General features: G+C 39.7%; 1 protein-coding gene across 1 annotated transcript in view; it reads left to right on the top strand.

Moving 5' to 3' along the window:
* Nucleotides 1–22427, top strand: part of CA8 (carbonic anhydrase 8) — a 48358-nt gene that overhangs the window by 9941 nt on the left and 15990 nt on the right. The window contains exon 4 of the mRNA XM_081322783.1: nucleotides 18032–18127. Within this exon, the coding sequence (XP_081178909.1) occupies nucleotides 18032–18127 (96 nt within the window). The remainder of the gene's footprint in view (nucleotides 1–18031; nucleotides 18128–22427) is intronic.

Here is a 22427-nt window from a genome sequence, read left to right as displayed (position 1 = left end):
GGCTTGCATTTACAATGGTTGGCGAGTCCCATGGTCACACAGTCACCAATTGCAACCTTCCCTGCCAGCTCCCGACAACTGAAGTTAAAGGGGAAGCTGGCAGGGAAAATTACAAGTCACTCTGGTAAGTTGTTTACATTCCAGTGGCTTTTTCTCCTGAGGACTCTGGCTACCTATGTGCCCATGGCAGCTACCTGCATACCCTGAGGTGCCCGGCATGCCGTGGCACCTCCCCCACCCAGCAGCAGCTCCTTACTTACCTGCCAACCTGCTTGCAAGCTGACTGGTTCCCCATTGACTATAAATTGCACAACCCCTTCAGCCATGCCCTTAATTGTATTTCAGGAACAAATCAAAAGGTAGATGCTGTCCTTTTGAGCCTCAAAACTTAAGGAAAGTGATTGCTTTAGTTTCCCTTCCCACCAAGCATCACTGTTGGAGGGAAAACATCTTATGTATTCTGAATTATGATAGAAAAAATACCAGCAAATAAGCATATCTCTGCCCTGAATAGTGTGATACCTATTAACTGAAATGTGTAAGAGGCTGACTGCAGGTAGGGAAATTCTGCATACTGCATGTCCTCCAGGAAACAGCAGAAGCTGGTCTTCCAATTTAGATGAGGAATACGACAAGGGCAAGGGGACCATATTCTCTCTCCAATATATAACACCTCATGTATTCAAAAACACAGACCCGCAGATTTAGTAACATTTATTTATTTATTTTATTTATTTTATTTCCATTTATATCCCGCCCTTCTCCGAAGACTCAGGGCGGCTTACAAGCTTAGCAATAGCCTTCATTCTATGTATATGCCTGCTTATTAGGGCTTTCACACACACCCCAAACGGCATTATTACAAAGTCAGCTTAATTGCCCCCAATAATCTGGGTCCTCATGAGCCTGGTGGGATGCGAACCTGCACTAATCGCAGGCAGCTGGTGTTACTTAAGGAGGCATTAGCCCACTGCTCCACCAAGGCTCATAACATAATGTCTCTAGAACAATAGTGGTTTCTAAATGAGAAAGTGCCCTATAGCAGATATTTTTTTCAGTTTGAATTAGCTGTTGCTAATATAATATTTGCAGTCTGTACAGATTAGTAAGATTGTTTGCTTTATAAAATTGAAATTTTCCGTTCACCCGTAAGCCACAGAATAGAAAGAAAAAAGTCAGCCGATACCATCTTTAAGTACAAAACTGGTACATTAAAGCTTCACAATTGTGGCATTATTTTCCACTGATAAATTGTTGAGAGAATTAGGTTTTAATTTGTCTGGTTTGTTTTACACAAATGTTCTATTCATAGGACCTTGACTGCTTTATATGATGTGCTCTTAGAAATCCTAGTTGTGTTTGGCTGTGGCGAGAGCTATGTGTGCTGGAACCATTTTGCTGCCCTCTGGTGTGGCAAAAAATGCTGCCCCTTCCCATTGTTCAAATAAGGTTCAACTAGCACATGAGTAGGTGGACTAGATGATAATAATAATAATAATAATAATAATAATAATAATAATAATAATAATAATAATAATAATAATAATAATAATAATAATAATAATAATAATTTGGAAGGGACCTTGGAGGTCATCTAGTCCAACCCCCTGCTAAGGCAGGAAACCCTATACCATTTCAGACAAATGGCTATCCAGTCTCTTCTTAAAAACTTCCAGTGTTGGAGCATTCACCACCTCTGGAGGCAGGTTGTTCCACTGGTTAGTTGTTCTGTCAGGAAGTTTCTCCTTAGTTCTAGGTTGCTTCTCTCCTTGACTAGTTTCCATCCATTGCTTCTTGTCCTGCTTTCAGGTGCTTTGGAGAATAGCTTGGCTCCCTCTTCTTTGTGGCAGGCCCTGAGATATTGGAACACTGCTATCATGTCACCCCTCACCCTTCTCTTCATTAAACTAGACATACCCAATTCCAGCAACCGTTCCCTATATGGAAGAGAAGCTTCCATTTTGTTCCTTGCCTCATCCCAATGCAGAATAAACTGACCTGCTTTCTGAAAAAGGCAGCTGAGGAAGGGACCCAGTCCATATAATAGGAAACATTACTAAAAGTATTTAGTATTTATTGCTGTGTAAAAAGCCATTTTGGCTTGGTAGTTAAGGCATCAGGTTAAAAATTGGGAGAATGTGAGTTCTAGTCCTGCCTTAGGCACCGAGTCAACTGAGTGACCTTGGCTTCCTCTCAGCCCTAAGAAGGGGGAAATGTCAAGCCGCTTCTGAAAAACTGCAGGGATTTGTCCAGGGAGTCTCTGGGAATCAAATATAACTACGGTAATAGGAAAAAGAGTATTTAGCATTGCTGCTAAAAAAGGAGGGAGATATTATCAAAAGCAAGCTAAAGCTTGTTGTAATCTGATGTAAAGTCCTTCATTCTGCTTATAGGTAAATAAATATATCCTCTGCTTTGGAAAACAGTAAGCATAGCTAGCTAGAGACTTCTGAATTTTCCTAGATTATATAGCAAGAATGCAGACTGCACTTTGCATAGAATCAAATAATTGGTTATTGGACAAGGGACTATAGCTCAGGGGCATAGTACAGATAGTCCTTGACTTACAACAGTTCATTTGGTGACCAAAGTTACAACGGCACTGGAAAAAGTGACTTATGACTGTTTTTCACACTTACGACCATTGCAGCTTCCCCATGGTTACGTGTTTTACATTTGGATGCTTGACAACTGGTCTTACTTATGACGATTGCAGTGTCCCGGGGTCATGTGTTCATCTTTTGTGACCTTCTGACAAGCAAAGTCAATGGGGAAGCCGGATTCACTTAGCAATCGTGTTATTAACTTAACAATTCCAATGATTCATTTAACAACAGTGGCAAGAAAAGTCAAAAAATGGGGCAAACTCACTTAACAAATGTTTCACTTAGTAATATAAATTTTGGGTTCAATTGTGGTCGTAACTCAAGGACTACCTGTACACACTTTGCATACAAAAGTTTCCAAACTCATTCTCCGGTTAAAAGGAAGTTAGTAACAAATATCATGAAAAAGTGTTGCCAGCTAGATCAGACAATAAGAACTTAATGGATAAATTACCTAACCAAGGATATTGGTTACATGTAAATATCTGATCTCATGAAACATCTCCCTTTGTAATATATTCTATTTGATAATAAGGTTATTCATGTTGTTAGGATGAATCTTTTTTTTCATACCTTTTTCCCCTGAGTGATAAAATCACAGATAAACTCTTAGTATCGACCCTTAATACTGAGATCCAAATCCATTTAACGTGGAAGGAAGTTTCATTGATTTCACAGCCTGGCAGTCTGATTTAATGCTGCCATGTCAGCTGCAACAGTACAAGAAGTGCTTTGTCCCATGGCAGCCAGTTTAGCATTCTATCTAATGTGTTGGGCAGATAGCCATGCAGTTTTTTTTCACTTTTGTTTTAAAAATGCAGTGCTATTATGTCCTTGAATTTGTAAGATGCACAAAAGTTGCCATGCAACAATTATGTATCACACCTACAAGAATAAATTAGGCACCCATAGAAGGCTAATTATCTTTGCTTAGTTATAGAAGTGATCGGCCATTTTAATCCTCAAAAAGTACTTGTGGGGAGGTGTGGGAAACAGACATATAGCACCGTCTGCTCATTTCAAAGCAGCCATGCCCTACTTGCATGATCCCAGGAAAAGATGCAGCTGCTTTAAGATGTTGCAGAGAAGTGCTTCCTTTGTGCTCCCATGTGCTCTGAAAAACTTTTCAAAATGATCATCACTACATCTGGTGGCGGTGAATTCTATAGTTGAACTATACATTGTGTCCTATTCTTGATGTTGACCCTTTACAGTCAGGATAGTGCTTACAAAGGGAAGAATGGGTTATGCTAAGAATTCCAAGAGTTGCAAGGTTCACACGTTTGGAAGGCTGCATTAAGACAAGACAGCTTGAATTATACAGTCTCGTACCACTAGCTACCATATCCAGAAGCTGTCCTATACCGCAGTGTCCATTTCATGGAGAGATTTTGGAAGGACTTCTCCACAGACACAACTCTCGATTCTCAGAATCTTCCCAGAGAAGTCCCTGCAGTTTTCTTCACAAGGTGTTGCAGAAGTGGTGTGCAATTGTCTTTTTCCTAGGCTGAATGAAAGTGGCTGGCCCAAATTCACCCAACTGGCTTTGTGCCTAAGGAAAGAGTCATAGTCTCTCATATTCTCACCTGATGCCTTATCTCCTATTGGCTCTCATTTATTTCCAATAATCTTCTATTAAACCCATGCTAGTGAGGAGTTCAGGAGAATTTTAAAGTTTGCACATATTTCTGTTAATGTTTGATAGTTGCAAAAACATTATTGCCCACCTGCATGGTGGTATTAGCTAATATTGGCTTATCTCAAAAAATAAAAAAACAAAAAAACCACCAAGCAGTATTAGTGACCATCAGGAAATATTAGGGCTGAAGGCTAGCTTGGGAAGTAAGAAATGGCAAATCTCTTCCATATTTGGGCAAATTACATCTAGAAATCTATAAGGTCAGTGGGAAATGAGCTCAACTTAAATGAGACTTAACTTAAAATAAGAATATTAGCTATCAGTGAATTTGGGATGCCTTGTTCATATATACGCATAGATCTATATGCATAGGCCTGACAGTCTATCCTTTTTACGTAGGCACACACACACACATATCTAATAAAATATATATTCATTTAATTTAATATCTGTAATAAAACTCTATTTGAGTCAGCCCTACTTCAGTCTAATATACTGTCTTGTTTTATTTTTTTTGCCTCCCAAAGAGGCAGTAGGTCTTACTTTTGAGGGATATTTGTTTCCCGACACATGCCTCGCCTCGTGGTGGCAGCACTGACAGTCCTGTCTAGCAGGAGCCCTTGTGGCTGCTGGCCCACTTCTATGGCTGCTTGTGGCTGCTCACGGCTGCAGGCCGCATAGCCTGCTGTGCCGTGCCACCGCCATGAGTCGAAGCAGGTAGGGGAGGGTGTGGAGCTGCCCCAAACACCCCATAGTCACCCAAACACTTTTCACCCAGATGGAGAAATGACGGAGACTGGGAGCTTCATCTACTTGCAAATGATGTGGTTGGAAATAGAGTGAATCCCTCGATTTCCAAGCACCCCATTTGCAAGCAGACGAAGCTTCCATCTGGGTGAAAAGTGCACGGCACATCTGGATTGCCTGACTCCCCACCCACCTCTGCCTCTGTGCTGGACTTACCTGCACTGCTCCAAGGGGGCAGTGGACTGCGGTTGCTGCTGGATACCATTCACCCCCCCGGTGCTCGCTGCCACTTGTGCTGGCCATATCACCCCCCAGCTTATTTTGGGGGTAGGGCTTATATTAGGTCCACCCAAATTAGGGTTTATTTTGGGGCTGGGTTTTATTTTCAGGGAAACACGGTAGCAGAATTATGCCAGTCTAGTGCTGCAACCTGTGGAGACATCTAAAGCCTACAAAAAAGGAATAGGGTTTGACATTTGTCCTAGTAGCATATTTGGTTTTATTTTACTTTGTATTGTATTTCTCAAGGTTGCTGCTTGATGGCCAGTGAATGGCTAATAACAGTACCTGCCTTTCTTCCTTTCCTTTGCAATTTAATGCAAAGTATCTTTGTGTTAGATATTAAGACAAACCAGGAGGTTATTTTCTTAAGCAGCACACACACTAATTCTATAGATGTTTATGCCTTTTTTCATTTTTAGTGCTTTATAACTGGCATAAATTGTTTTAAATCAGTTTAATTGAGACTCAATATTCCAGTTTCACATCATAAAGTGATGCCCTGTGTAGACATGTAGCTTCATTATCATTTCACTGTTCTTAGCTCAGCAGTACTGACTCAAGTGATTTAGAATAAATGTTCAGCTCACTACACAGGCTTTAGATAACAGATAGCACTTTCATTTGAGAAAAGAAACTACTTCCAACTTAAACTTGGATAAATTGTTAAATTGGTTATAATGGAAGCCAATTCAAATATTTATTAAATGAAATAGCAATGTCTATTTAGAAATGGGAAAAGACTCTTCAAATCATTTTGCTTTAGTACAGTTTTATACTTTCAGGAGGAAATTAAACATTATGCTCATTATATGTTTATTGGATCCGTGCCCTTCCTGGCTGGTTTATGCAGCTAGGGAGAGGACACGAGGCTGGCTCCAGGCGGTTATATCTGCTTCTTTGAGTGAGGGTTATTTCCCCACCGTCTTGAAGGAGGCGGTGGTGAGACCTCTCCTCAAGAAGCCTGCCTTGGACCCAGCTGTATTGAACAACTTTCGTCCAGTCTCCAACCTTCGCTTTCTTGCGAAGGTTGTTGAGAGTGTGGTGGCGCATCAGCTCCCTCTGGTCCTGGATGAAGCGGATCATCTGGACCCTTACCAATCGGGTTTCAGGCCCGGGTACAGCACGGAGACAGCATTGGTCGCTCTGGTGAATGATCTCTGGAGGGCTCGGGATAGAGGATATTCCTCTGTCCTAGTCCTATTAGACCTCTCGGCGGCTTTCGATACCATCGACCATGGTATCTTGCTGCGGCGTCTCAGGGGATTGGGAGTGGGAGGCACAGTTCTTCAGTGGTTCTCCTCCTATCTCCTGGGACGCTCGCAGTCGGTGTTGGCAGGGGGGCAGAGATCGGCCCCTAGGTCTCTCGTTTGTGGAGTTCCTCAGGGGTCGGTTCTCTCGCCTCTTCTGTTCAACATCTACATGAAACCGCTGGGTGAGATCATTCGTGGTTTTGGAGTTGGGTATCATCAATATGCCGATGATACCCAACTTTTCATTTCAACCCCAAACCACCCCAGTGATGCCCTCGCTGTGATGTCCCGCTGCCTGGAGGCGGTTCGGGTCTGGATGGGGAGGAACAGACTTCAACTCAACCCTGACAAGACTGAGTGGCTGTACATTCCGGCATCCCGGGACATTCAAAATGTTCCATCGCTTTCTATGGGGGGTGAGTTCTTACCCCCCGTGGATAGGGCTCGCAACTTGGGAGTCCTCCTAGATTCACGACTTACCCTGGAAGACCATATAGTAGCCGTGACTAGGGGGGCTTTCGCCCAGGTTCGCCTGGTGCGCCAGTTGTGGCCCTATCTGGACCGGGATGCCCTGTGTACGGTCACTCATGCGCTCGTGACCTCTCGCCTAGACTATTGTAATGCTCTCTACATGGGGCTTCCCTTGAAGACCACTCGGAGGCTCCAACTGGTACAGAATGCGGCCGCGAGAGTTGTCTTGGGAGTTTCCCGGTACTCCCATGTTACATCTTTGCTCCGCGAGCTGCATTGGTTACCAGTTGTCTTCCGGGTGAGGTTCAAGGTCTTGGTTATGATCTTTAAGTCCTTACATGGCATTGGTCCGGGATACCTCGAGGACCACCTGCTGCCGGCGTCAACTCCCCTCCGCCCTGTGCGTGCCCACAGAGAGGGCCTCCTCAGGGTGCCTCCGGTCAGGGAATGTCGACTGGTGGCCCCCAGGGGGAGGGCCTTCTCTGTGGGTGCCCCGGCACTATGGAACCAACTGCCGGTTGAGCTCCGGATGGCATCGGACCTCCGATCCTTCCGTCGCGGGTTGAAGACCCACTTGTTTGAGTTAGCTGGTCTGGCCTGAAGGGGAATATGGTTTTTTAATTGGTTTTATTTTTTACTATTGCTGTATTTTAATTGGGCATGGTTTAATTCTTTTTTAATTTTTGTACAGTTATTTATATATGCCCTGTGAACCGCCCTGAGTCCCTAGGGAGAAGGGCGGTATAGAAATCCAATAAATGAAATGAAATGAAATGAAATATGTAATTTCTATTTTACCTTCCATATTTTTTCTTTCTTTAGTCATGCAGTAAGAATAATTATTTAGTGTTTGCCTTTGTTTCTAATAAACAATGGGCCTGGAGGGAACAGTTAGATTTGTCTCTTCTTTGCACTTGGATGTCCTCAGTTCAGCTCATGCCATATCCTTGCAATCAAGTAAATAAAATCACAATACCTGAAGAGAAATGTGTAAGAAATACTTAAGCATTTTGAATTGAATTTGAATAAAAATCATTTTAGGGGATAAAAACTTTTGAAAAGTTGCAAAGAAGATTTCACCATTAGTTCTAGTCATAAAAGTCCTCCTAACCACAGGAAATCCATAGGTTTGAAAGACCTGCAGAAATTTCATGTCCCTGAGTGTTCTTTTTGTCTCACTTGTATAGATGGTTTTCCCCCTGCCCAATTTTAAGCCGCTTTTCAGAAGTGTTACAAGATGAAACAAGCTGTGATTTTGTCACTGGAGCCTTGCTGCATGTAGATTTGTCACAGCCCAGGCTGTTTTCTGAGTGGCAGAAGGAAATGAGAAAGACATTGTGTCTGTCCCTGTTTTTTAGAAGGTGTGGTCAGTAAGGCACCTTTAGAGGAAGAAGAGGTTACATGACAATCTTGATTTTGTATAACTGGATGTCTAGGTTCAAGCATGTGACCCAATATAGCATTTCCTGCTTAAATTTCCCCCTGTGTCTGCTAGTAACAGGCTAGAAAGTCTGGCCCCAGGATTTAATATAATGCTTTTGTTTGATGAATTCTTTCCCTTTGGAAACATGGCCAAAAAACAGTAAATTATAAAAATGTTCTTGTAAACAAAGAGATTTCTAATTTTGTTCTTTAGTTTGAATGAGAAAACTAACTTCCAAATACAAATAAATCTATCTGTATTTTTGAGTATCTATGTATTTCTATTTGGAAAAATAGAAATCAGCAGTAGAAGGAAACAGCAGAGCAAAATGTTTTGCAAATGCATGTTCACCTATTTCGGTGTAGTTTTAAAAACAGTGGCATTTATTTTCTAAAAAAGTATGAGCCATCAAATTGTACAGCACTAATTTGGGCAAGTTGCATATACAAATTTTGCTCAAATAAGATTTGACGTCTCATTCCATGCTAATTTATTATGTGTTGATTCACGGAGGGGCTCTGTGAAAAACTAATTTTTGTGGGGAGATGAAGCATTTATTTTCTTCCAAATTAATGTTCCTCAAGATGAATCCAAACACAAGTACCTACATATCTGTTTCTGTCAAATATGATTACGATGTGATATAAAGGTTCTGTATTCATCAAAATGTAATCATCAATGAGTATAATAACTACAGGGCTCTCTATGTGTGCTTTTGTTTCATTAAGAGCCTTGGTGGAGCAGTGGGCTAATGCCTCCTTAAGTAACACCAGCTGCCTGCAATTAGTGCAGGTTCGCGTCCCACCAGGCTCAAGGTTGACTCAGCCTTCCATCCTTCCGAGGTAGGTAAAATGAGGACCCAGATTGTTGGGGGCAATAAGCTGACTTTGTAATAATGCCGCTTGGGGTGTGTGTGAAAGCCCTAATAAGCAGGCATATACATAGAATGAAGGCTACTGCTAAGCTTGTAAGCCGCCCTGAGTCTTCGGAGAAGGGCGGGATATAAATGGAATTAAAATAAAAAAAATAAAAAAAATTTATAATAATAATAATTTGTACAAAGCCTTTAGTTGCTTTCCTGGTACCTTTGGTTTGTTTTAACCGTGTGAATAATGCATGACTAAGTGAAACATAATGGCAATATGTGTTTCATTCTCGGAATATGAGTTTGTTCTTTGAAAGAATATGTAATTCTCAGATCAGTGAGAAATACATATTCACTTGGTTTCACTTACTACCCATCTATGCTTCTATTGAATCAGAGATTTATAAAAGTATAGATTTCAAACAAAATTATCTTCATACAGTATGAAATGACTAAATGACTGATAATTCCATCTTTTTCTCTATTAAGGAATACTAAAAATACAGAACAAAGTTAAATATGACTGTAAATAATTCATGAGTTATGTTACGTAAATTATGAAACAGTATTAATCTAATAAGAAGCATTAAGAAGATAATGTTGGTTTATCTCAAGATAATTACTTGAAATATCTGTAAATTGGATATGTAAATATTTAGCAAATTTATATGGCCTCCCATTTCACTAGATGTGATTTTGAGCAGTGTACAACTAACACTTTAAACAAGGTCACAACCATTAAAACACTTACAACAATAAACATAAAAATAAATAAAAAGCATGATTACAGGAGAAAAACTATTTGGGCACAATACAACCTACTCATAGGCTGCTCACAGGATCCCCAGAGTTTCTGGATAAACCATGTTCTAAAAACTTTCTGAAAGGCTAATCTCACCTTGGGGTGTATGATGTTACAAAGAGCAGGAGCCACAGCAGAAAAGGCATGCCATCTGGGTCCTGCCATGTAGAACTCCTTGGTAGATGAGACCCACAGCATACCTCTCCTGCTCAACCTGATGCAATGGGAAGATGTCATTGGGAAGAAGTGGCCCCTTAGATAACGTGGACTTAAAGATCAAAAACAGCACCTTGAATTGTATTCAGAAACAAACCAGCAGCCAGTGCAGCTTGTGGAACAAAGGTATTAGTATGTCATCCTAGTGTGCACGTAATTGTCCATGCAGCCACACACTGTACCAGTTGATGCTTCCAGATGCTTTTCAAGGGCAGCTCCATGTAGAGCACATTATAGTAATCCAGTCGGAAGGTGAGCAGGGCATGAATGACTATGAGCAGAGCATTGCAGTCCAGGAAGGGGTGCAACTGGCATGCAACACAAAGCTGTGCAAAGGCCCTCCTAACCACGACTGTCACTTGCTCCTCTTGCAAAAGCTGAATTTAGAAAGGCCCCTAGATTGCACATGGGGTCTGCCTGAAGTAATGCAACCCCATCCATGCCAAAGGTGGTAAAATCTCAGGTAAAAAAGCCCCCAAAGCCAAAGCCACTCAGTCTTGTCAAGGTTCAGTTAAAGCCTTCTGTTTCCCATTCAGACCCCTGCAACCTTCAGGCACTTGAACAAGACATTAATATCATTGCTTAGTTCACCAGGGATGGAAATGTATAACTGGGTATTATCAGTGTGATAACTCATCCTCTGGCAAGAAATGACGTTACTCATTAACTTCATGTAGATGATAAAATAGGAGCAGAGAGACTACTGAACCTTGCAGCATCCCACATAATAGGAATTGCAGGTGGGACCTAACCAGCCCAATACTGTGCTACTGACTCCCATCCCACTGAACTGATCCAGAAGGATATCATGCTTGATGCTATCAGAGGCCGCTGAAAGCTGAAGGAGAGCAAAGATAGATAAGCTACCAACCAGAAATCATCTCAAAGTGACCAATTCTGTTTCCATCCCGTGCCCAGGTCTCAGTTCCGACTAAAAGGGGTTTCAATAATCCATTTCATCCAGGGCCCACTGGTCATGCAATTCAGATAGATGTTCATCTGTTGATTCCTTATGTAAGAGTTCAAACGGAACTAAGTTGGATTTAAAACAGAGATGTGAACTGGAATAGTCCTATAGGATACAAGAATCACTTGGGCAATTGGGAACTTTTTCTGGAAGCAAAGCCACAGTATTTTAGCACAGTGTGGGGTTTAGGGGAGACATACTCAAGGACATCTTGAACATATTAAACCATTTTTCCAGAGTTGCTCAAGATACTTTATAACTTCATAGAAACCCTATAGTTAGGCTTGACTGAATTCTAATCCAAGGTTACCTAATGCAGAGGTCACCAACCTTTTGGGCAGGGACCGGTTCTGTGGAGAGAGGTTTTTCCGCGGCCCGGAATGTGCATAGTTTTGTGTGCTGCCTGCATGCTGCAGATGAGGCTTTGCTTGTTTGTGCAGACTGGTTGCTGGCATGCGGTGACCCGGTACTGGTCCACGGACCGGGGGTTGGGGACCCCTGACCTAATGGGTTTTATATATAAGTGGGTATTTGAACTTAGATGTCCCAGGTCAAAGTCTAACTTACAAACCATCTGACAATCATCACAATTGACAATGCAACCATTGCTAGTTTAGTAATGGTCCTCGTTATGTTCTGTGGTTTACAAGAATACTTAGAGGGAAGAATAACATGAGAAAGCCATGAATCTTTTGACAGTGAGCTCTATCCCTAAAGAATGTGGCATTGCATAATGCTCCTTTAAGTGGCAGTAAAACATGGAGGGACAACAAAATAAATAAATAAATAAATAAATAAATAAATAAGTAGACTGCTGTGATGGAGGAGAAAAGAGGATGCTGGCTCACCAATCCAGAACTATATGAAGTGCTCAAATGCCACACGCAGCAGGAAGCAATTGCCAGAATTAGGGAAGCAACTTCTTGAATCTTGGCCAGGTATTGCAAATCCTTCCCAGGATGTAACTTGGCACCAACAGCTGTTGAAAATATACAAGACTATGTTGATTCCTGGACTCATCACATATCCAGAGGTAATTCTTGATCGAGAAGAAAGCACAGCTTCATTCCTGATTGGGATTAAAAACTATATAAATGTCTGAAAGGTTCAGTTCTGCAGCCCTTGGGCTACTGAACTAGTCATCATACAGCACTTTTCATTATGTGAGTATGGAATCTTTGACTTCTATAGAAATAGAACATTTTAAAAACACCAAATGACTTTTCTTATGCCTGGGTTCATACTACATTAAGTGAAAGTGGCTGAGTTCATAGATAACCAATCAAAACAGGCTCCATTATGGCTTTCTGTGATATGTGAACCAAGCCATTGCCTCAAAATGTTTCTGATTTAAAATAGAAAAGTCAAAAGGTTGAATAGAGTAAGGGTGGAAATGTTTTTATAAGTTCAGCAGGTAAGCTCACCAGGTTGTGTTTTTTTCTTTAAGAAGTAATCAGAGTGGCCTTTTTTTCCTTTTCTCCTCATCAGTATAAATCTACTGTAGTCCATGACTCAGAACATGGGCTGCAGTCAGAAGGTACTTATTTTTCCCCCTGGAAGTTTCTTGTTTTGAGGAGTAAGTTTCCAAAAATTTACTGGAAAAACATACATTTATCATGTTTTTTTAGGACAATGAATCTAGTAAATATATTTGGGGTGATCGGGTACCATCAGTCACAAACTGAATCTGAAAACATTATTATGCATTTTGTTTTAAAAATACATTGTAATTCTTGTCTCAATTTGACAGAAATAGCTCTTTTTTAAATAAATACATGACACTTCCCTATTATTAAAAATGAGGTTTTTACTTTACTTTTCTTTTAAATCCTTTAAAATTCTTTACAAGCAGTATTTTTCTATTTGAGAGAGAAAAAGTTCCTTTGCAGCAATTTACCTCTGTGAATTTGATAATAACTCTCTCCATGGCTTTATCCACTGACATGTATAAAATCGCCCGTGTAAACTTGACTATTGTCTTTCATAGCATTCTTACAACTTTCTTTGCAGTAAAGTATATGTTGACATTTAAAAGATAACAGTTGGAGTCACAGAGAGAGCATTGTTTTCATAGTATTTGTATATAGACACTTAACTGTTTAATGCAAGGATTTTCTTTCTGTAGATCAGTCTGTAATCAAAAGAAAGAAATCACTTTTTCTTTTTTTGTTTTCCTTTTTTATTTAATGTGATAGTCATCAGAGAGCACGAGTGCCCTCTAGTGAGGATAATGAGAAATGCTAATCTAATAAAAAAAGTATGCTTAAGACATGATTATTATGGGGTTTTTTAAATAGCATAATACTAAAAAGAAATGGAGACTGAAATGTCAACACATGATTTGGTTTTTAAATGAATCATTTAGGATTCAGAGAAGGAAAAATATTCATAGTTTTAAAATGGACAAATTATTAAGAACAAAGTCAAACAATATATTTTGATTCTTTAAATTCACCAAACAAACACATTCTGAATGCCAAGCTGAGTGATGAGCACCTTCTGTCACATTTTATATTGTGTAAGATAAATATTTCTCTCTTATTTCTAAAAATATATTGATGCTATAAGAAACTGTACAATGAATGTTGTTGTTGTTGTTGTTGTTAGCTGCGAAGTCGTGTCTGACCTATCGCGACCCTATGGACAACGTTCCTCCAGGCCTTCCTGTCCTCTACCATCTTCTGGAGTCTATTTAAGCTCACGCCTACTGCTTCAGTGACTCCATCCAGCCACCTCATTCTCTGTCGTCTCCTTCTTCTCTTGCCCTCAACCTTTCCCAGCATTAGGCTCTTCTCCAGTGAGTCTTTCCTTCTCATTACGTGGCCAAAGTATTTGAGTTTCAACTTCAGGATCTGGCCTTCTAAAGAGCAGTCAGGGTTGATTTCCTCTAGGACTGACTGGTTTGAATGCCTTGCAGTCCAAGGGACTCTCAGGAGTCTTTTCCATCATTATAGTTCAAAGGCCTCAATTCTTTGGCGCTCAGCCTTTCTCATGGTCCAACTTTCACAGCCATACATTGCAACTGGGAAAACTATGACCTTGACTATACGCACTTTTGTTGGCAGGGTGACATCTTTGCTTGTTAGTATGCTGTCTAGATTTGCCATACCTTTCCTCCCCAGGAGTAAGCGTCTTTTAATTTCTTGGCTGCAGTCCCCATCTGCGGTGATCTTGGAGCCCAGGAAAATAAAATCTGTCACTACCTCCATTTCTTCCCCATCTATTTCTCTATGATCCAGCGTACGTTGGCAATTTGATCTCTAGTTCCTCTGCCTCTTTGAAATCCTGCCTGTATTTCTGGTAGTTCTCGATCCACATACTGCTGGAGTCTAGCTTGTAGGATTTTAAGCATAACTTTACTAGCATGTGAAATGAGAGCAATGGTGTGATAGTTTGAACTTTCTTTGGCATTGCCTTTGGAATTGGAATGTAAACTGATCTTTTCCAATCCTGTGGCCACTGTTGAGTTTTCCAAATTTGCTGGCAAATTGAGTGTAGCGCTTTTACTGCATCGTCTTTTAAGATTTTGAATAGCTCAGCTGAAATATTGTCACCTCCACTAGCTTTGTTGTTGCTCAGATTTCCTAAGGCCCATTTCACTTCACATTCTAGGATGTCTGGCTCGGGATCAGTGACCACCCAATTGTGGTTATCTGGGACATTAATCTTGTTGTTGTGTAGTTCTTTGTAGTTTTGCCACCTTTTCTTAATCTCTTCTGCCTCTGTTAGGTTCCTGCCATTTTGGTCCTTTATCATGCCCATCTTTGCATGAAATGTTCCCTTCATCTCTCCAATTTTCTTGAAGAGATCTCTGGTCCTCCCTATTCTATTGTTTTCTTCTATTTCTTTGCATTGTTCATTTAAGAAGGCATTCTTATCTCTTCTAACTATTCTCTGGAATTCTGCATTCAGTTGGGTGTATCTTTCTCTTTCTCACTTGCCTTTCGCTTCCCTCCTTTCCTCAGCTATTGGCAAAGCTTCCTCAGACAGCCATTTGCTTTCTTGCATTTCTTTTTTTGGGGGATGGTTTTAGTTGCTACCTCTTGTACAATGTTGTGAACCTCCATCCATAATTCATCAGGCACTCTGTCTATCAAATCTAATTCCTTAAATCTATTTGTCAGCTCTACTGTATATTCAACAGGGATATGATTTAATTCATACCTGAGTGGTCTAGTGCTTTTCCCTACTTTCTTCAATTTAAGCCTAAATTTTGCAACAAGAAGCTCATGATCTGAGCCACAGTCAGCTCCTGGTCTTGTTTTTACAGATGGTATAGAGCTTCTCCATCTTTGGCTACAGAGCACATAGTCAATCTCATTTCTGTGTTGGCCGTCTGGTGATGTCCATGTGTAGAGCCGTCTCTTGGGTTGTTGGAACAGAATGTTTGCTATGACCATCATATTCTCTTGACAAAAATATATCAGCTTTTGCCCTGCTTCATTTTGTAGTCTGAGGCCAAACTTGCCTGTTATTCTGGTTATCTTTTGGCTTCCTACTTTAGCATTCCAATCCCCCATGATGATAAGGACATCATTTTTGGTGTTAATTCTATAAGGTGCTGTAGGGCTTCATAGAACCGGTCAATTTCATCCTCTTCAGCACTAGTGGTTGGGGCATACACTTGGACTACTGTGATATTGAATGGTTTGCCTTGGATTCACACTGAGATCATTCTGTCATTTTGAGGATTGTATCCCAGTATTGTTTTTCCTACTCTTTTATTGACTATGAAGGCTACTCCATTTCTTCTGAGGGATTCTTGCCCGCAGTAGTATAGCTCATGGTCCATTTTAGTTCACTGATTCCTAAGCTGTCAATGTTCAGTCTTGTCATCTCTTGTTTGACCACGTCCAGCTTGCCTTGATTCATGGATCTTACGTTCCAGGTTCCTATGGATAAAAAATCTTTCCAGCATCAGACTTTCCTTTCACCACCAGATGCATCCACAGCTGAGCATCCTTTCGGCTTTGTCCCAGTTGCTTCATTCTTTCTGGCGCTACTAGTACTAGCCCTCTGCTCTTCCCTAGTAGCATATTGGACACCTTTCGACCTGAGGGGCTCATCTTCCAGCATCATATCTTTTTTCCTTTGGGTACTGTCCATGGGGTTTTCATGGCAAAGATACTGGAGTGGGTTGCCATTTCCTTCTCCAGTGGATCACATTTTGTCAGAACTCTCTGCTATGACCTTTCCATCTTGGGTGGCCCTGCACGGCATAACTCATAGCTTCATTGAATTACGCAAGCCCCTTCGCCACGACAAGGCAGTAATCCATGAAGGGGGTACAACGAATATGACCTAATAATGTTCATTGTCAAATATCCAGCTAGATATAGTGAAGGTTTTTGAAATAAACATCCCATTCTGAAAGTCTGAATTTTGCAGTTCATTTTTGCTTTTAGAATATGCGTTTGATTAAAATTCTTTTATTATTACTTTATTATCTATGCTAACTTGACTTGTAAATTATTGAAGGAGGTTTTTATATGCATCTGTTAGCAGATGGGGCAGTGTGTTGGCTTAGCGGTTAAGAGGCTAGGCTTGTCAGTTGGAAACCTGATAGCCCAGGTTTGAGACCCAACCACCACGTGATGGGGTGAGCTCCCGTTCTTGTCCCAGATCTGACCAACCTAGCAGTTTGAAAGCATGCAAATGCAAGTAGATAAATAGGCACTACTTCGGTGGGAAGGTAACAATGCTCTGTGATGTCATGCTGGCCACAAATCTGCATAAACATCTTCCCACAATGCTGGCTCAATGGCCTTGAAATGGAGATGAGCACCACTCTCTATAGTTAGCAATGACTATCAGAATAAAATCCGCAGGGGTATATGCATGTGTTAAAACTACAAATAATTGAAGATAAAGGGAGGGAATATTAGACATAACAGCAGCATTCCAATCTATTTTGGAATGATGTCCTCTCTGAATATCCCCGTCAAGCTCCCAGCCTGATGATGTTCTCTCAGGCCCTGGAGTAGGACAGATGGGACTTTCCTGAGTGTGATGCTTTTGTAATAATTGTGTAGGTTTGTTTGCTTATTTTTGTAATTTATTTTGTAATTTATTTTGTAATTTCCACTTAATTGTTTTTTGTTGCTTTTCATTTTTATGAGCTGCCCATAGTCAGTTGGGGTCACACTGCATCAACATTGAATAAATGTCTTAATGTCTAATTTTAAGTAGTCATTTTAAACTCCAAAGAACAGCATATATCTATATGAACCTATCTAAATATTGATTTTATTGGAAGAATCAGGTAGTAGCTCCTGGAAAAGACCATTTCTGTTGATGTCCCATCAAACTGGAATGTGTTCCTCTGGGAAATCTACCTGGTATTCCACAGGTTTCCCTCAACTGCTCTGTGAAGACATTAATAAATGCCTTTACTATGCTAAGTGTGCTACAGCTACTAGGTTGTTTTGTTTTTAGGATGTTTGGCAATGCTTTACAATTTTTGTTTAATTGTTTTCATTAAAATGTTAAATGATCTTAGGTCATTGTGTGGAAAGACAGAATAGAAACATTTCAAAAAACAGTTTATTTTTTATTTATTCATTACATTTTTATGCCGCCCATGTCCCCTATGATGTGACTATGTAAAAACAGTCTTTGCAAGGATTTCTAATCTATGACTGCTAAGAAATTTCTTATCCATGAATGTCTTTTTGCTACAAGTGATCTCTGTCTCTCTTCCCCCCCTCCTTTCTGTCTGTCTGTCTGTCTCTCTCTTTCTCTCTCTCTCTCTCTCTCTCTCCAGCTCCATCTGATCCACTGGAACACTACCATGTATCACAGTATTGATGAGGCAGTCGGAAAGAAGAATGGTATAGCCATCATTGCCTTATTTGTGCAGGTAATTTTTCTTCTCTTTGCCATGATCATTTATTGTCTCTTAATTGCAGTTTCATTGCAATACTGGGTGAAACTATGGATGGCAGTGCCTCTGTTCCACAACTATTACAGAAACAGAAGCAGACTGTCGTGTCTGTTCAGAAGAAAGTCATATTTTATATCTTTTGGCAATACAAGCCCCTTTCATTCAAGCTGGAGATGCCATTTAAGTTTGTGTTTACCAAGTGAATAAACTGAACTTATAAAAGTTGAATTGTGTTGAATTGAACTCATAATTCCTCTTCAAGCTTCTGGAACAAATATATGAAGGGCTTCTGAGTCTCACTAATAATACTTTTGTTTCAAAAATATTGAATACCACATGAGGTCTAGATTCTTGGTCAATATCTCTGTGGAGGGAGCCTGCATGCCTACAGTTGTGTTTTAAGCCTGGTCTCCTTCAATTTTTATAAGGGACGTGGTGGCTCAGTGGGTTAGGATGCTGAGCTTGTCGATCAGAAGGTCAGCAGTTTGGTGGGTCGAATCCCGAGTGCCGCGTAACAGAGTGAGCGCCTGTTACTCGTCCCAGCTTCTGCCAACCTAGCAGTTTGAAAGCACATAAAAATGCAAGTAGAAAAATAGGGAACACTATTGTAAAAATAGGGACCATGGAGACGTCCTCGGACAAGCGCTGGCTCTTCGGCTTTGAAACGGAGATGAGCACCGGCCCCTAGAGTTGGAAACGACTAGCACGCATGTGCGGGGGAAACTTTACTTTTACCTTCAATTTTATTTTTACCATGCATCAATCAGGTGGTCTAAGGAGTGAGCAAGGTGGCAGTTTTCACAGTCTTGCCGGTAGAGTAGAAAGGACTATATTCTTTTTTGAAAAGATTATGATTTTACTTTTCTAGTAGATTTTGGAACTTGTACTGTGGCCTTTGGAAATAATCATAATGTTTATTTTCCCTCACACAAACATTAGGTGGAAGCAAAAAGTTAGACTTTTCTGTATCTCTTTGGTGCCATCTTGTGGTAATCTTGATTTGTGTAGCCCATGCACAGTTGCCATAATGCACCCCTTCCCCACTCTAGATCAGGGATCCCCAACCTCCAGTCCATGGACCGGTACCGGGCCACAGCATGCCAGCAACTAGGTCACACAAACAAGCAAAGCCCCATCCGCGGGATGCAGGCAGCACAAAAAAACCCCACACCCTCTCTGGTCTGCGGAAAAACCTCTTGTCATGTAACCGGTTCCTGGTACCCAAAAGGTTGGGGACCTCTGCTCTAGATAGTCTATATTGCATTCATTTTTGTGTTAGATTTATATCCTGTGTTTTGTCCAAAAGTGCAGAGTTGTTTACATGCATAAATAAAATTAAGAAATAGTATAACTTACTCCCATTTTTCCTCAACAACCTTGTGAGGTAAGTTGGGATGAGAGAGACTAACAGGTTTGAGCTTTGATGATTGAGGATAGACTAGTTAAGGCACCAGGCTAAAAACTGGACGACCATGACATGTAGTCCCATCTTAGGCATGTAAGCCTGCTTTGGGTGAATTTGAGCTATTCATTCTCTCTCAGCCCAACCCACCTCACAAGGATGTTGTAGGGAAAATAAGAGGAAAAAAGAGTATTAGATATGTTTGCCATTTTGAGTTATTTATAAAAAATAATAAAGGTGGGATAATAAATAACTTTTGATGTAATGCAGATGAACCAGGATGGAGTTCTGAGGTTAGGATAGTTTGGGATCTTTATTCAAGAAAGGTTTATTATGTTTTCAAATTATCTGTTTTGTTTCTTCTTCTGCCAAAAAAATTAAACTAACATTTTTCAGCAGCAGTTTCATTATGGAGGCTCTCTGGGACCCCAAAAGGGTTTCTTAAAGTAGTTTTTGGGTTCTGTGTTGCTCCCCAACTTAGAAGAGAAATATAGTAAAAGAAGTTTAGAAGACTGAAAGGATCAAGGACCATGTCATGTCTGGAACTGCTGTGATCTGCCAAGTAATAGGATACAGGTAGTCCTTAACTTCAGGACATTCATTTAATTATGGTTCAAAGCTATGATGGCCTTGGAAAAAGTAACTCATGATCTATATTTGCACTTTCAACCATTGCATCGCCCCCAAGGCCATGTGAACACAATTCAGGTGCTTGGCAAATGGCTTATATTTATGATGGTTTGTAGAGCTCTGTGGTCATGTGGTCATGATTTGCAACATTTTTTTTCCAATTTCTGGCAAAGAAACCCATGGGGAAGTTGGATTTGCTTAATGACCTGGTAATTTGCTTAATGCCCACTGAAAAATTGTTTTAAAAATGGGTCTGACTCAACTTACAACTTACTTATGAGGAAAATTCCAGTCAATAATAATAATAATAATAATAATAATAATAATAATAATAATAATAATAATAATAATAATAATAATAATAATAATAATAATAATAATAATAAATAATTAATAATTAATAATAATTAATAATAATTAATAATTAATAATAATAATAATAATAATAATAATAATAATAATAATAATAATAATAATAATAATAATAATAATAATATAATGTTGGAAGGGACCTTGGAAGTCATCTAGTCCAACCTCCAGTCTCTTTTTAAAAACCTCCAGTGTTGGAGCATTCACAGCTTCTGGAGGCAGGTTGTTCCACTGATTCATTGTTCTGTCAGGAAATTTCTCCTTAGTTCTAGGTTGCTTCTCTCTTTGGTTGGTTTCCATCCATTGCTGGTTATAAGTGGTTGTAAGTCAAGGACTACCTACAGTAGAATAGTGAATGGCAAATAGAAGTATTTATGAACCATATTTGAATGCTTTTTTGTAGACTTCTATCTCTCCTCTTAAATTCCTTGCAGTCTTTGGTGTTTGATTGGAAAGATGTATGGCTCTAGTGCAGAGAAGTCTGCTAAAAATAATGAAAACTTGGTCTCCTAAAGGACTTTATAACTGCTTTGGAAGCTGTTATCCAGTTTCTTCAGATCTAATCCTAGAATTAATCAGAAAGTTAAATTGTTAAATAAATCGCTTTAACTTATTACTCCATCTCATTCTCAGTTCAATGTACTCTTTTTTTGGCAGGAAAGTAGGTATTTTGAAATTATCTCTTTACCGGATCCTTAAGTGCTGTATGTCCTATGATTAAGAACCATTTGGGTGGGTGCCAAAATTATTTCATGGGAAACACACGCACTTATAAAGTACATGTTATATAATTACAAGCAACTAAGTACAAATAACAATTGACTATCTAGCATGAGGTACATATTTCTACTTCTGTCAATATGTTAAGTCAGTAGTTCCCATAAAGACCACTTGCACAACTCCAAAATAGAGGAAATGTACTATCACCTCCATCGACAGCAACAACAGATAAAAGAGCACAGTGATTTTGTATCTCATTTTATTTATATGAATTGATGCAGCAGAACTGTGTCTGCATCAGCAGGGATGCTCTCTGTTGGTAGAACAAAATGATTAATTCGCATTTTCCCATGGCCTCCTCCACATTATTAAAATTTATTCAGATGGAACAGTTTTTTAATGGAGTTGAGGAAATTTTAAGTACTCTTCAATAAGTGGACTTTTAAAGAAATCTTCAATCAACTAAACAATATGCCTATGCAGTCTGCTGCCCAGGTGCCAATTATTAACAAGCAACTTCAAGACCCCTCCTTTCTCCTCTTATGGTGCTGTATATTTTAATCAGGACCTTCATTAACCCTTCAAGCAAATGATAATTCACAGTCATAGCTGCCAGAGTTCTGCATGAGCATTTGGAGTTGTCTATGTCGGTGGGATATTTAAGAGTTGTAGATATTAGAATAGCCTTTTTCCAAGGTTTGAGTCAAAGCAGCCCAATTAGATTTTATGCTGATTAATAAAAACAATATTGATCAATGGTTTCTATTTATTGGCCTCTCCAGTATCTATCATTTTCATATTGTGACTTAGACTCAGAATGCAAGTTTCTTTCTTATGAATGAATTGCTGTCCACATTTTAGAGTTGCTTCTGCTCCATAATCACTTGAGTGTATTTGTAGCTCAATTAATTACCTGCTTCTAGTATTTTATTCTTATGGCCAAAACAAACAAAATCCAATTAAACTGAGTGTAGCAAATGTGTAAGATGTTGATGAAGGTTGTTTAACATGGAAATGTTTCCTACCCAGTTATTACACTTTAAATCAACTTTCAAAGTATGCCATATTTTCATTTTTTGAAATCCAAAATTACATTTTTTAGAATAATCTTAATTTTGTGCAATAATCTAATGGAGTTTTGAATGTTCTCTCATT

This window comes from Vipera berus (genome assembly GCF_964194415.1).
Source record: "Vipera berus genome assembly, chromosome: 3".
NCBI lineage: Eukaryota > Metazoa > Chordata > Lepidosauria > Squamata > Viperidae > Vipera > Vipera berus.
Note: the sequence above shows the minus strand (reverse complement) of the source record. Positions and strands in the feature narration are given on the sequence as shown.